Source organism: Pleurodeles waltl, unplaced genomic scaffold, assembly GCF_031143425.1.
Source record: "Pleurodeles waltl isolate 20211129_DDA unplaced genomic scaffold, aPleWal1.hap1.20221129 scaffold_155, whole genome shotgun sequence".
NCBI lineage: Eukaryota > Metazoa > Chordata > Amphibia > Caudata > Salamandridae > Pleurodeles > Pleurodeles waltl.
Genome location: NW_027149861.1, coordinates 117,202 through 132,348, shown reverse-complemented (window position 1 = coordinate 132,348; position 15,147 = coordinate 117,202). Strand labels below are relative to the sequence as shown.

Genomic DNA, 15,147 nt, shown 5'->3' with positions numbered 1-15,147 from the left:
CATTTTCCATTACGTTATCCATTTATAAAACACTAACATTTTGTCTCTACAGGCTCCACAGCACTTGACCTTTTCAAATTTTATGTTGAAGATCTGAAAGCACGATATCATGATGAAAAGAAAATAATAAAAGATATTTTAAGGGTACGCATCTAAACATGCTTAACATATGTATTATGTAATCTTAGTGCGATGCAGGATAATGAATTTTTTTTTTCTATTCTCTGTTCACATTGCTTGCAGGATAAAACATTTTTGGTGGAAATAAATACTAGCTTTGAAGACTTTGTCACTGTGATAAGTTCAACTAAGCGTGCTACCACACTAGATGCTGGCAACATCAAGCTTGCTTTCAACAGTGTAAGTTGAGCATCTTTTTACAATTACTGCTGCATATTTGCAGCATTAAAACATATATTGGACACAGTATGTTTGTTTGCAAGCCACTTGTTTAAGGCTACTGAAAACACATTTGCCTATTTAGAGTTTAGTTCTCAGGATTGTTTGCATAGGTTTAGGAATTTAATGTATTAATTGGGGAACAAGTGAGGGATGTTAATGTTATATTCTAATTCAGCTTTAGCACATATATGTACACTTGCTTGACCTTCTACACAATTTGATAAGAGCCCTCACTGGGAATTAAGATTGTCTTCATTTTTGATAAGCCTTTACAAAGTCACAGTTCCATTAGGAAATTGTATCGTATCCAGTGATCACAGTCCAAAGCTTTCACTCTTGGATGAGGCTGCTACCCCTAAAACTAATGCCCTCCTATAGGAAGCTGGCTCTATATATTGTAAAAAAACAAATGTGGTACAATGTGCAGAGTCCAGATATCCACAGTAGTGTACACGGATTTAATGTAACAATCCAAGGGTGCTCTATCTGTAGTAGTAGTAGTGTCGAGCAGTGTAGTAAAGTGCCACTGTTGGCATGGTCACCCCCTCTTTTTGCCTAGTATTGATGCCAGCTTTGATTGGAAGTATGCTGGGACCCTGCTAACCAGGTCCCAGCACCAGTGTTCTTTCCCTAAAACTGTTATTTGTTCCCACAATTGGCACAGCCCTGGCACACAGATAAGTCTCTTGTAAGAGGTGCCCCTGGTGCCAGGGGCCATGTGGCCAGGAAAGGTCCTTAAGGGCTGCAGCATGTATTATGCCACCCTCAGGGACCCCTCACTCACTGCATGTACCCTGCTTTGCAGCTTGTGTGTGCTAGTGGGGAGAAAAGACAAAGTCGACATGGCATTCCCCTCAGAGTGCCATGCTCACCAACCACTGCTTGTGGCATAGGCAGGTCACCGCTCTAGCAGGCCTTACAGCCCTAAGGCAGGGTGCACTATACCACAGGTGAGGGCATAGCTGCATGAGCGCTATGCCCCTACAGTGTGTAAGTCAATTCTTGGATGTAGTAAGTGCAGGGTAGCCATACTGAGTATATGGTCTGGGGGTTTGTCATTACGAACTCCACTGTACTGTAATGGCTACACTGAATACTGGGAAGTTTGGTATCAAACTTCTCAGCACATTAAACCCACATTGATGCCAGTGTGTGTTATTGAAAAATGCACACTCAGGCCATCTTAGAGATACACTCTGTAGGGAAATGCCTCCCTTGGCATGGTTACCCCTAACTTTTTGCCTTTTGTTGATGCTAGTTATGATTGAAACTGTGCTGGGATCCTGCTAACCATGCCTCAGCACCAGTGATCTTTCCCTAAAACTGTACTTTTGTTCCCACAGTTGGCACAGCCCTGGCACACAGATAAGTCACTTGTAACTGGTACCCAGGGCCTGTGGCCAGGGAAGGTTTTTAAGGGCTGCAGCATGTATTATGCCACCCTTGGGACACCTCACTCAGCACATGCACACTGCCTCACAGCTTGTGTGTGCTGGTGGGGAGAAAATGACTAAGTCGACATGGCACTCCCCTCAGGGTGCCATGCCCACATCCCATTGCCTGTGGCATAGGTAAGTCACCCTTCTCGCAGGCCTTACAGCCCTAAAGCAGGGTACCCTATACCACAGGTGAGGACATAGGTGCATGAGCACTATGCCCCTACAGTGTGTAAGTGTCTAAGACAAACCTTAGACATCGTAAATGCCGGGTAGCCATAAAGAGTATATGGTCTGAGAGTTTCTCAATCACAAACTCCATAGTTCCATAATGGCTACACTGAAATCTGGGGCGTTTGCTATCGAATTTCTCACCACAATTAATCCACACTGATGCCAGTGTAGGTTTTATTGAAAAATGCACACAGAGCGCATCTTAGAGATGCCCCCTGAATATCAGTCTGACTCCTAGTGTTAGGCTGACCAGTTTCTGCCAGCCTGCCACAACCAGATGAGTTTCTGGCCACATGGGGTCAGTGCCTTTGTCACTCTGTGGCCAGGAACAACTCAGGAACTGTAACTCCTGGCGGTGAGCCTCAAAGGCTCATGCCTGTTAAAGCATCCCAGGGCGTCCCAGCTAGTGGCGATACCCACCCCTCAGGACACAGCCCCCACTTTTGGCAGCAAGGCCGGAGTAGATCATGAGAAAAAAATAGGAGTCGCCGCCTACCAGTCAGGACTGCCCCTAAGGTGCCCTGAGGTGACCCCCTGCCTTTAGAAATCCTCCATCTTGGTTTTGTAGGACACCCCCAATAGGGATGTGTAAGGAAATGCCTCCTTGGCATGGTTGCCCCCTGACTTTTTGCCTTTGCTGATGCTATGTTTACAATTGAAAGTGTGCTGAGGCCTGCTAACCAGGCCCCAGCACCAGTGTTCTTTCCCTAACCTGTACTTTTGGATCCACAATTGGCAGACCCTGGCATCCAGATAAGTCCCTTGTAACTGGTACTTCTAGTACCAAGGGCCCTGATGCCAAGGAAGGTCTCTAAGGGCTGCAGCATGTCTTATGCCACCCTGGAGACCTCTCACTCAGCACAGACACACTGCTTGCCAGCTTGTGTGTGCTAGTGAGAACAAAACGAGTAAGTCGACATGGCACTCCCCTCAGGGTGCCATGCCAGCCTCTCACTGCCTATGCAAGTATAAGTCAGCCACCCCTCTAGCAGGCCTTACAGCCCTAAGGCAGGGTGCACTATACCATAGGTGAGGGTACCAGTGCATGAGCATGTTACCCCTACAGTGTCTAAACAAAACCTTAGACATTGTAAGTGCAGGGTAGCCATAAGAGTATATGGTCTGGGAGTCTGTTTTACACGAACTCCACAGCACCATAATGGCTACACTGAAAACTGGGAAGTTTGGTATCAAACTTCTCAGCACAATAAATGCACACTGATGCCAGTGTACATTTTATTGCAAAATACACCCCAGAGGGCACCTTAGAGGTGCCCCCTGAAACTTAACCGACTGTCTGTGTAGGCTGACTAGTTCCAGCAGCCTGCCACACTAGAGACATGTTGCTGGCCCCATGGGGAGAGTGCCTTTGTCACTCTGAGGCCAGTAACAAAGCCTGCACTGGGTGGCGATGCTAACACCTCCCCCAGGCAGGAGCTGTGACACCTGGCGGTGAGCCTCAAAGGCTCACCCCTTTGTCACAGCCCAGCAGGGCACTCCAGCTTAGTGGAGTTGCCCGCCCCCTCCGGCCACGGCCCCCACTTTTGGCGGCAAGGCTGGAGGGAACAAAGAAAGCAACAAGGAGGAGTCACTGGCCAGTCAGGACAGCCCCTAAGGTGTCCTGAGCTGAGGTGACTCTAACTTTTAGAAATCCTCCATCTTGCAGATGGAGGATTCCCCCAATAGGGTTAGGATTGTGACCTCCTCCCCTTGGGAGGAGGCACAAAGAGGGTGTACCCACCCTCAGGGCTAGTAGCCATTGGCTACTAACCCCCCAGACCTAAACACGCCCTTAAATTTAGTATTTAAGGGCTACCCTGAGCCCTAGAAAATTAGATTCCTGCAACAACAAGAAGGACTGCCTAGCTGAAAACCCCTGCAGAGGAAGACCAGAAGACAACAACTGCCTTGGCTCCAGAAACTCACCGGCCTGTCTCCTGCCTTCCAAAGAACTCTGCTCCAGCGACGCCTTCCAAAGGGACCAGCGACCTCTGAATCCTCTGAGGACTGCCCTGCTTCGACGACGACAAGAAACTCCCGAGGACAGCGGACCTGCTCCAGAAAGACTGCAACTTTATCCAAAGGAGCAGCTTTAAAGACCCCTGCAATCTCCCCGCAAGAAGCTTGAGACTTGCAACACTGCACCCGGCGACCCCGACTCGGCTGGTGGAGAACCAACACCTCAGGGAGGACCCCCGGACTACTCTACGACTGTGAGTACCAAAACCTGTCCCCCCTGAGCCCCCACAGCGCCGCCTGCAGAGGGAATCCCGAGGCTTCCCCTGACCGCGACTCTCTGAAACCTAAGTCCCGACGCCTGGAAAAGACCCTGCACCCGCAGCCCCCAGGACTTGAAGGACCGGACTTTCACTGCAGAAGTGACCCCCAGGAGTCCCTCTCCCTTGCCCAAGTGGAGGTTTCCCCGAGGAAGCCCCCCCTTGCCTGCCTGCAGCGCTGAAGAGATCCCTTGATCTCTCATTGACTTCCATTGCGAACCCGACGCTTGTTCTAACACTGCACCCGGCCGCCCCCGCGCCGCTGAGGGTGAAATTTCTGTGTGGGCTTGTGTCCCCCCGGTGCCCTACAAAACCCCCCTGGTCTGCCCTCCGAAGACGCGGGTACTTACCTGCTGGCAGACTGGAACCGGGGCACCCCCTTCTCTCCATTGAAGCCTATGCGTTTTGGGCACCACATTGAACTCTGCACCTGACCGGCCCTGAGCTGCTGGTGTGGTAACTTTGGGGTTGCTCTGAACCCCCAACGGTGGGATACCTTGGACCAAGAACTGAACCCTGTAAGTGTCGTACTTACCTGGTAAAACTAACAAAAACTTACCTCCCCCAGGAACTGTGAAAATTGCACTGTGTCCACTTTTTAAATAGCTATTTGTGAATAACTTGAAAAGTATACATGCAATTGAAATGATTCAAAGTTCCTAATGTACTTACCTGCAATACCTTTCAAACAAGATATTACATGTTAAATTTGAACCTGTGGTTCTTAAAATAAACTAAGAAAATATATTTTTCTATAACAAAACCTATTGGCTGGATTTGTCTCTGAGTGTGTGTACCTCATTTATTGTCTATGTGTATGTACAACAAATGCTTAACACTACTCCTTGGATAAGCCTACTGCTCGACCACACTACCACAAAATAGAGCATTAGTATTCTCTTTTTACCACTATTTTACCTCTAAGGGGAACCCTTGGACTCTGTGCATGCTATTCCTTACTTTGAAATAGCACATACAGAGCCAACTTCCTACAGGATGTGCCCCCCTCCCCTCAGGGAGGAGGCACATGGAGGGTGTAGCCACCCTCAAGGACGGTAGCCATTGGCAACTGCCCTTCAGACCTAAACCCACCCCTACATTTAGTATTAAGGGGCGACCCTGGACCCAGGAAATCAGATTCCTGCAACCTACATGTAAGGAAATGCCTCCTTGGCATGGTTGCCCCCTGACTTTTTGCCTTTGCTGATGCTATGTTTACAATTGAAAGTGTGCTGAGGCCTGCTAACCAGGCCCCAGCACCAGTGTTCTTTCCCTAACCTGTACTTTTGTATCCACAATTGGCAGACCCTGGCATCCAGATAAGTCCCTTGTAACTGGTACTTCTAGTACCAAGGGCCCTGATGCCAAGGAAGGTCTCTAAGGGCTGCAGCATGTCTTATGCCACCCTGGAGACCTCTCACTCAGCACAGGCACCCTGCTTGCCAGCTTGTGTGTGCTAGTGAGGACAAAACGAGTAAGTCGACATGGCACTCCCCTCAGGGTGCCATGCCAGCCTCTCACTGCCTATGCAGTATAGGTAAGACACCCCTCTAGCAGGCCTTACAGCCCTAAGGCAGGGTGCACTATACCATAGGTGAGGGTACCAGTGCATGAGCATGGTACCCCTACAGTGTCTAAACAAAACCTTAGACATTGTAAGTGCAGGGTAGCCATAAGAGTATATGGTCTGGGAGTTTGTCAAACACGAACTCCACAGCACCATAATGGCTACACTGAAAACTGGGAAGTTTGGTATCAAACTTCTCAGCACAATAAATGCACACTGATGCCAGTGTACATTTTATTGTAAAATACACCACAGAGGGCACCTTAGAGGTGCCCCCTGAAACTTAACCGACTATCTGTGTAGGCTGACTAGTTTTAGCAGCCTGCCACAAACCGAGACATGTTGCTGGCCCCATGGGGAGAGTGCCTTTGTCACTCTGAGGCCAGTAACAAAGCCTGCACTGGGTGGAGATGCTAACACCTCCCCCAGGCAGGAATTGTCACACCTGGCGGTGAGCCTCAAAGGCTCACCTCCTTTGTGCCAACCCAGCAGGACACTCCAGCTAGTGGAGTTGCCCGCCCCCTCCGGCCAGGCCCCACTTTTGGCGGCAAGGCCGGAGAAGATAATGAGAAAAACAAGGAGGAGTCACTGACCAGTCAGGACAGCCCCTAAGGTGTCCTGAGCTGAAGTGACTCTAACTTTTAGAAATCCTCCATCTTGCAGATGGAGGATTCCCCCAATAGGGTTAGGATTGTGACCCCCTCCCCTTGGGAGGAGGCACAAAGAGGGTGTACCCACCCTCGGGGCTAGTAGCCATTGGCTACTAACCCCCCAGACCTAAACACGCCCTTAAATTTAGTATTTAAGGGCTACCCTGAACCCTAGAAAATTAGATTCCTGCAACTACAAGAAGGACTGCCCAGCTGAAAACCCCTGCAGAGGAAGACAAGAAGACGACAACTGCCTTGGCTCCAGAAACTCACCGGCCTGTCTCCTGCCTTCCAAAGATCCTGCTCCAGCGACGCCTTCCAAAGGGACCAGCGACCTCGACATCCTCTGAGGACTGCCCCTGCTTCGAAAAGACAAGAAACTCCCGAGGACAGCGGACCTGCTCCAAGAAAAGCTGCAACTTTGTTTCCAGCAGCTTTAAAGAACCCTGCAAGCTCCCCGCAAGAAGCGAGACTTGCAACACTGCACCCGGCGACCCCGACTCGGCTGGTGGCGATCCAACACCTCAGGAGGGACCCCAGGACTACTCTAAGACTGTGAGTACAAAAACCTGTCCCCCCTGAGCCCCCACAGCGCCGCCTGCAGAGGGAATCCCGAGGCTTCCCCTGACCGCGACTCTTTGAATCCTAAGTCCCGACACCTGGGAGAGACCCTGCACCCGCAGCCCCCAGGACCTGAAGGACCGGACTTTCACTGGAGGAGTGACCCCCAGGAGTCCCTCTCCCTTGATCAAGTGGAGGTTTCCCCGAGGAACCCCCCCCTTGCCTGCCTGCAGCGCTGAAGAGATCCCTAGATCTCCCATTGACTTCCATTACAAACCCGACGCTTGTTTCTACACTGCACCCGGCCGCCCCCGCGCTGCTGAGGGTGAAATTTCTGTGTGGGCTTGTGTCCCCCCCGGTGCCCTACAAAACCCCCCTGGTCTGCCCTCCGAAGACGCGGGTACTTACCTGCAAGCAGACCGGAACCGGGGCACCCCCTTCTCTCCATTCTAGCCTATGTGTTTTGGGCACCACTTTGAACTCTGCACCTGACCGGCCCTGAGCTGCTGGTGTGGTGACTTTGGGGTTGCTCTGAACCCCCAACGGTGGGCTACCTTGGACCAAGAACTAAGCCCTGTAAGTGTCTTACTTACCTGGTTAACCTAACAAATACTTACCTCCCCTAGGAACTGTGAAAATTGCACTAAGTGTCCACTTTTAAAACAGCTATTTGTGAATAACTTGAAAAGTATACATGCAATTTTGATGATTTGAAGTTCCTAAAGTACTTACCTGCAATACCTTTCGAATGAGATATTACATGTAGAATTTGAACCTGTGGTTCTTAAAATAAACTAAGAAAAGATATTTTTCTATATAAAAACCTATTGGCTGGATTTGTCTCTGAGTGTGTGTACCTCATTTATTGTCTATGTGTATGTACAACAAATGCTTAACACTACTCCTTGGATAAGCCTACTGCTCGACCACACTACCACAAAATAGAGCATTAGTATTATCTCTTTTTGCCACTATCTTACCTCTAAGGGGAACCCTTGGACTCTGTGCATGCTATTCCTTACTTTGAAATAGCACATACAGAGCCAACTTCCTACATTGGTGGATCAGCGGTGGGGTACAAGACTTTGCATTTGCTGGACTACTCAGCCAATACCTGATCACACGACAAATTCCAAAATTGTCATTAGAAATTCATTTTTGCAATTTGAAATTTTTCTAAATTCTTAAAAGTCCTGCTAGGGCCTTGTGTGTTAAGTCCCTGTTTAGCATTGTCTTTTAGAGTTTAAAAGTTTGTTAAAAGTTTGAAATTAGATTCTAGAAAAAGTTTTAGATTCTTAAAAAAGTCTTCCAACTCTTAGCAAAATAATGTCTGATACAGAGATGAATGTGGTGGAACTCGACACCACACCTTACCTCCATCTTAAGATGAGGGAGCTAAGGTCTCTCTGTAATATCAAAAAAATAACCATTGGCTCCAGACCTACCAAAATTCAGCTCCAGGAGCTGTTGGCAGAGTTTGAAAAAGCCAACCCCTCTGATGATGACATCACAGAGGAAGAAATTAGTGACTTGGAGGCCAATGTCCCTCCTCCAGTCCTAAATAGGGAGAACAGGACCCCTCAAGTCCTGTCTCCAACTGTGTTAGTCAGAAATAGTGAGTCCCTCACAGGAGGGTCCCACATTTCTGAAATCACTGAGGATGCTCTCAGTGAAGATGACCTCCTGTTAGCCAGGATGGCCAAAAGATTGGCTTTAGAGAGACAGCTCCTAGCCATAGAAAGGGAAAGACAAGAGATGGGCCTAGGACCCATCAATGGTGGCAGCAATATAAATAGGGTCAGAGATTCTCCTGACATGTTAAAAATCCCCAAAGGGATTGTGACAAAATTTGAAGATGGTGATGACATCACCAAATGGTTCACAGCTTTTGAGAGGGCTTGTGTAACCAGAAAAGTGAACAGATCTCACTGGGGTGCTCTCCTTTGGGAAATGTTCACTGGAAAGTGTAGGGATAGACTCCTCACACTCTCTGGAAAAGATGCAGAATCTTATGACCTCACGAAGGGTACCCTGATTGAGGGCTTTGGATTCTCCACTGAGGAGTACAGGATTAGGTTCAGGGGGGCTCAAAAATCCTCGAGCCAGACCTGGGTTGACTTTGTTGACTACTCAGTGAAAACACTAGATGGTTGGATTCAAGGCAGTGGTGTAAGTAATTATGATGGGCTGTACAATTTATTTGTGAAAGAACACCTATTGAGTAATTGTTTCAATGATAAACTGCATCAGCATCTGGTAGACCTAGGACCAATTTCTCCCCAAGAATTGGGAAAGAAGGCGGACCATTGGGTCAAGACAAGGGTGTCCAAGACTTCAACAGGGGGTGACCAAAAGAAAGGGGTCACAAAGACTCCCCAGGGGAAGGGTGATGAGACAACCAAAACTAAAAATAGTAAAGAGTCTTCTACAGGCCCCCAAAAACCTGCACAGGAGGGTGGGCCCAGAGCCTCTTCACAAAACAATGGGTACAAGGGTAAAAACTTTGATCCCAAAAAGGCCTGGTGTCATAGCTGTAAACAGCATGGACACCAAACTGGAGACAAGGCCTGTCCCAAGAAAGGTTCCACTCCAAACTCCCATCCAGGTAACACTGGTATGGCTAGTCTCCAAGTGGGATCAACAGTGTGCCCAGAGCAAATCAGGGTACACACTGAAGCTATTCTAGTTTCTGAGGGTGGGGTGGATTTAGCCACACTAGCTGTCTGGCCGCCTAACATGCAAAAATACAGACAGCAACTCTTAATTAATGGGACTAGAATAGAGGGCCTGAGGGATACAGGTGCCAGTGTCACCATGGTGACAGAGAAACTGGTTTCCCCTGGCCAATACCTGACTGGAAAAACTTACACAGTCACCAACGCTGACAATCAGAGAAAAGTACATCCCATGGCAATGGTTACTTTAGAATGGGGAGGGGTCAATGGCCTGAAACAGGTGGTGGTCTCCTCAAATATCCCAGTGGACTGTCTGCTTGGAAATGACCTGGAGTCCTCAGCATGGGCTGAGGTAGAACTAAAAACCCATGCAGCAATGCTGGGCATCCCTGAACTGGTGTGTGTGAAAACAAGAGCACAATGCAAGGCACAGGGTGAACAAGTAGAGCTGGAGTCTGGAAGAATGGCCCAGCCTACCAAGAGAACAGGAAAGTCAGTTGGGAAACCAACTGCAACACAGCAAAAGGAAGGGAACCTCTCTTCTCAGGAAGAAGTTCTGCCCTCTGAGGGAACTGAGCCTTTGGAGCTGGAACCTTATCAGGTTGAGCTCTTAGGCCCAGGGGGACCCTCAAGGGAGGAGCTGTGTAAGGGACAAGAAACCTGTCCCTCTCTTGAAGGCCTTAGGCAGCAAGCTGCTGAAGAGTCCAAAGGCAAGAAAAATGGAACGCATAGGGTCTATTGGGAAGATGGACTCCTGTACACTGAGGCCAGAGACCCCAAACCTGGTGCCACTAGGAGAGTGGTAGTGCCTCAGCTGTTCAGGAAGTTCATCCTAACATTGGCCCATGACATTCCCCTTGCTGGACATTTGGGACAAACAGACGTGGGAGAGGTTAGTCAACCACTTCTACTGGCCCAATATGTCCAACATGGTTAAGGAGTTTTGCCTCTCCTGCCCCACCTGTCAAGCCAGTGGTAAGACAGGTGGGCATCCAAAGGCCCCCCTCATTCCACTTCCAGTGGTGGGGGTTCCCTTTGAAAGAGTGGGTGTGGACATAGTTGGTCCACTAGAACCTCCCACAGCCTCAGGAAATATGTATATCCTGGTAGTAGTGGATCATGCTACCAGGTATCCTGAAGCTATTCCCCTTAGGTCGACTACTGCCCCTGCAGTAGCCAAGGCCCTCATTGGTATCTTTACCAGAGTGGGTTTCCCTAAGGAGGTGGTGTCTGACAGAGGTACCAACTTCATGTCAGCATACCTAAAGCACATGTGGAATGAGTGTGGAGTGACTTATAAATTCACTACACCATACCATCCACAAACTAATGGCTTGGTTGAGAGATTCAACAAGACATTAAAAGGCATGATCATGGGGCTCCCAGAAAAACTCAAAAGGAGATGGGATGTCCTCTTGCCCTGCCTGCTTTTCGCTTACAGAGAGGTGCCACAGAAGGGAGTAGGATTCTCACCCTTTGAACTTCTGTTTGGTCATCCTGTAAGGGGACCACTTGCCCTTGTTAAAGAAGGCTGGGAGAGACCTCTCCATGAGCCTAAACAGGACATAGTGGACTATGTACTTGGCCTTCGCTCTAGAATGGCAGAGTACATGGAAAAGGCAACCAAAAACCTTGAGGCCAGCCAACAGCTCCAGAAGTTTTGGTATGACCAAAAGGCTGCACTGGTTGAGTTCCAACCAGGGCAGAAAGTCTGGGTTCTGGAGCCTGTGGCTCCCAGGGCACTCCAGGACAAATGGAGTGGCCCTTACCCAGTACTAGAAAGGAAGAGTCAGGTCACCTACCTGGTGGACCTGGGCACAAGCAGGAGCCCCAAGAGGGTGATCCATGTGAACCGCCTTAAGCTCTTCCATGACAGGGCTGATGTGAATCTGTTGATGGTAACAGATGAGGATCAGGAGGCAGAGAGTGAACCTCTCCCTGATCTTCTGTCATCAGACCCAAAAGATGGCACAGTAGATGGAGTGATCTACTCAGACACCCTCTCTGGCCAACAGCAAGCTGATTGTAGGAGAGTCCTACAACAGTTTCCTGAACTCTTCTCCTTAACCCCTGGTCAGACACACCTGTGTACCCATGATGTGGACACAGGAGACAGCATGCCTGTCAAGAACAAAATCTTTAGACAATCTGACCATGTTAAGGAAAGCATCAAGGTGGAAGTCCACAAGATGCTGGAATTGGGAGTAATTGAGCGCTCTGACAGCCCCTGGGCTAGCCCAGTGGTCTTAGTCCCCAAACCTCACACCAAAGATGGAAAGAAAGAGATGAGGTTTTGTGTGGACTACAGAGGGCTCAATTCTGTCACCAAGACAGATGCTCATCCAATTCCAAGAGCTGATGAGCTCATAGATAAATTAGGTGCTGCCAAATTCTTGAGTACCTTTGACTTGACAGCAGGGTACTGGCAAATAAAAATGGCACCTGGAGCAAAAGAGAAAACAGCATTCTCCACACCTGATGGGCATTATCAGTTTACTGTTATGCCCTTTGGTTTAAAGAATGCCCCTGCCACCTTCCAAAGGTTGGTGAATCAAGTCCTTGCTGGCTTGGAGTCCTTTAGCACAGCTTATCTTGATGATATTGCTGTCTTTAGCTCCACCTGGCAGGATCACCTGGTCCACCTGAAGAAGGTTTTGAAGGCTCTGCAATCTGCAGGCCTCTCTATCAAGGCATCCAAATGCCAGATAGGGCAGGGAACTGTGGTTTACTTGGGCCACCTTGTAGGTGGAGGCCAAGTTCAGCCACTCCAACCCAAGATCCAGACTATTCTGGACTGGGTAGCTCCAAAACCCAGACTCAAGTCAGGGCATTCCTTGGCTTGACTGGGTATTACAGGAGGTTTGTTAAGGGATATGGATCCATTGTGACAGCCCTCACTGAACTCACCTCCAAGAAAATGCCCAAGAAAGTGAACTGGACTGTGGAATGCCAACAGGCCTTTGACACCCTGAAACAAGCAATGTGCTCAGCACCAGTTCTAAAAGCTCCAGATTATTCTAAGCAGTTCATTGTGCAGACTGATGCCTCTGAACATGGGATAGGGGCAGTTTTGTCCCAAACAAATGATGATGGCCTTGACCAGCCTGTTGCTTTCATTAGCAGGAGGTTACTCCCCAGGGAGCAGCGTTGGAGTGCCATTGAGAGGGAGGCCTTTGCTGTGGTTTGGTCCCTGAAGAAGCTGAGACCATACCTCTTTGGGACTCACTTCCTAGTTCAAACTGACCACAGACCTCTCAAATGGCTGATGCAAATGAAAGGTGAAAATCCTAAACTGTTGAGGTGGTCCATCTCCCTACAGGGAATGGACTTTATAGTGGAACACAGACCTGGGACTGCCCATGCCAATGCAGATGGCCTTTCCAGGTTCTTCCACTTAGAAAATGAAGACTCTCTTGGGAAAGGTTAGTCTCATCCTCTTTCGTTTGGGGGGGGGGGTTGTGTAAGGAAATGCCTCCTTGGCATGGTTGCCCCCTGACTTTTTGCCTTTGCTGATGCTATGTTTACAATTGAAAGTGTGCTGAGGCCTGCTAACCAGGCCCCAGCACCAGTGTTCTTTCCCTAACCTGTACTTTTGTATCCACAATTGGCAGACCCTGGCATCCAGATAAGTCCCTTGTAACTGGTACTTCTAGTACCAAGGGCCCTGATGCCAAGGAAGGTCTCTAAGGGCTGCAGCATGTCTTATGCCACCCTGGAGACCTCTCACTCAGCACAGGCACCCTGCTTGCCAGCTTGTGTGTGCTAGTGAGGACAAAACGAGTAAGTCGACATGGCACTCCCCTCAGGGTGCCATGCCAGCCTCTCACTGCCTATGCAGTATAGGTAAGACACCCCTCTAGGAGGCCTTACAGCCCTAAGGCAGGGTGCACTATACCATAGGTGAGGGTACCAGTGCATGAGCATGGTACCCCTACAGTGTCTAAACAAAACCTTAGACATTGTAAGTGCAGGGTAGCCATAAGAGTATATGGTCTGGGAGTTGGTCAAACACGAACTCCACAGCACCATAATGGCTACACTGAAAACTGGGAAGTTTGGTATCAAACTTCTCAGCACAATAAATGCACACTGATGCCAGTGTACATTTTATTGTAAAATACACCACAGAGGGCACCTTAGAGGTGCCCCCTGAAACTTAACCGACTATCTGTGTAGGCTGACTAGTTTTAGCAGCCTGCCACAAACCGAGACATGTTGCTGGCCCCATGGGGAGAGTGCCTTTGTCACTCTGAGGCCAGTAACAAAGCCTGCACTGGGTGGAGATGCTAACACCTCCCCCAGGCAGGAATTGTCACACCTGGCGGTGAGCCTCAAAGGCTCACCTCCTTTGTGCCAACCCAGCAGGACACTCCAGCTAGTGGAGTTGCCCGCCCCCTCCGGCCAGGCCCCACTTTTGGCGGCAAGGCCGGAGAAGATAATGAGAAAAACAAGGAGGAGTCACTGACCAGTCAGGACAGCCCCTAAGGTGTCCTGAGCTGAAGTGACTCTAACTTTTAGAAATCCTCCATCTTGCAGATGGAGGATTCCCCCAATAGGGTTAGGATTGTGACCCCCTCCCCTTGGGAGGAGGCACAAAGAGGGTGTACCCACCCTCAGGGCTAGTAGCCATTGGCTACTAATCCCCCAGACCTAAACACGCCCTTAAATTTAGTATTTAAGGGCTACCCTGAACCCTAGAAAATTAGATTCCTGCAACTACAAGAAGAAGGACTGCCCAGCTGAAAACCCCTGCAGAGGAAGACCAGAAGACGACAACTGCCTTGGCTCCAGAAACTCACCGGCCTGTCTCCTGCCTTCCAAAGATCCTGCTCCAGCGACGCCTTCCAAAGGGACCAGCGACCTCGACATCCTCTGAGGACTGCCCCTGCTTCGAAAAGACAAGAAACTCCCGAGGACAGCGGACCTGCTCCAAGAAAAGCTGCAACTTTGTTTCCAGCAGCTTTAAAGAACCCTGCAAGCTCCCCGCAAGAAGCGTGAGACTTGCAACACTGCACCCGGCGACCCCGACTCGGCTGGTGGCGATCCAACACCTCAGGAGGGACCCCAGGACTACTCTAAGACTGTGAGTACAAAAACCTGTCCCCCCTGAGCCCCCACAGCGCCGCCTGCAGAGGGAATCCCGAGGCTTCCCCTGACCGCGACTCTTTGAATCCTAAGTCCCGACACCTGGGAGAGACCCTGCACCCGCAGCCCCCAGGACCTGAAGGACCGGACTTTCACTGGAGGAGTGACCCCCAGGAGTCCCTCTCCCTTGATCAAGTGGAGGTTTCCCCGAGGAACCCCCCCCTTGCCTGCCTGCAGCGCTGAAGAGATCCCTAGATCTCC

General features: G+C 49.6%; 1 protein-coding gene across 1 annotated transcript in view; it reads left to right on the top strand.

Annotated features, from left to right (window-relative positions):
- Window positions 1–15,147, top strand: part of LOC138274069 (pre-mRNA-processing factor 40 homolog A-like) — a gene marked incomplete at its 3' end in the record, with an annotated part of 550,808 nt that overhangs the window by 429,694 nt on the left and 105,967 nt on the right. Inside the window, exons 18-19 of the mRNA XM_069218962.1 lie at window positions 53–144; window positions 244–360. Of these exons, the coding sequence (XP_069075063.1) occupies window positions 53–144; window positions 244–360 (209 nt within the window). The remainder of the gene's footprint in view (window positions 1–52; window positions 145–243; window positions 361–15,147) is intronic.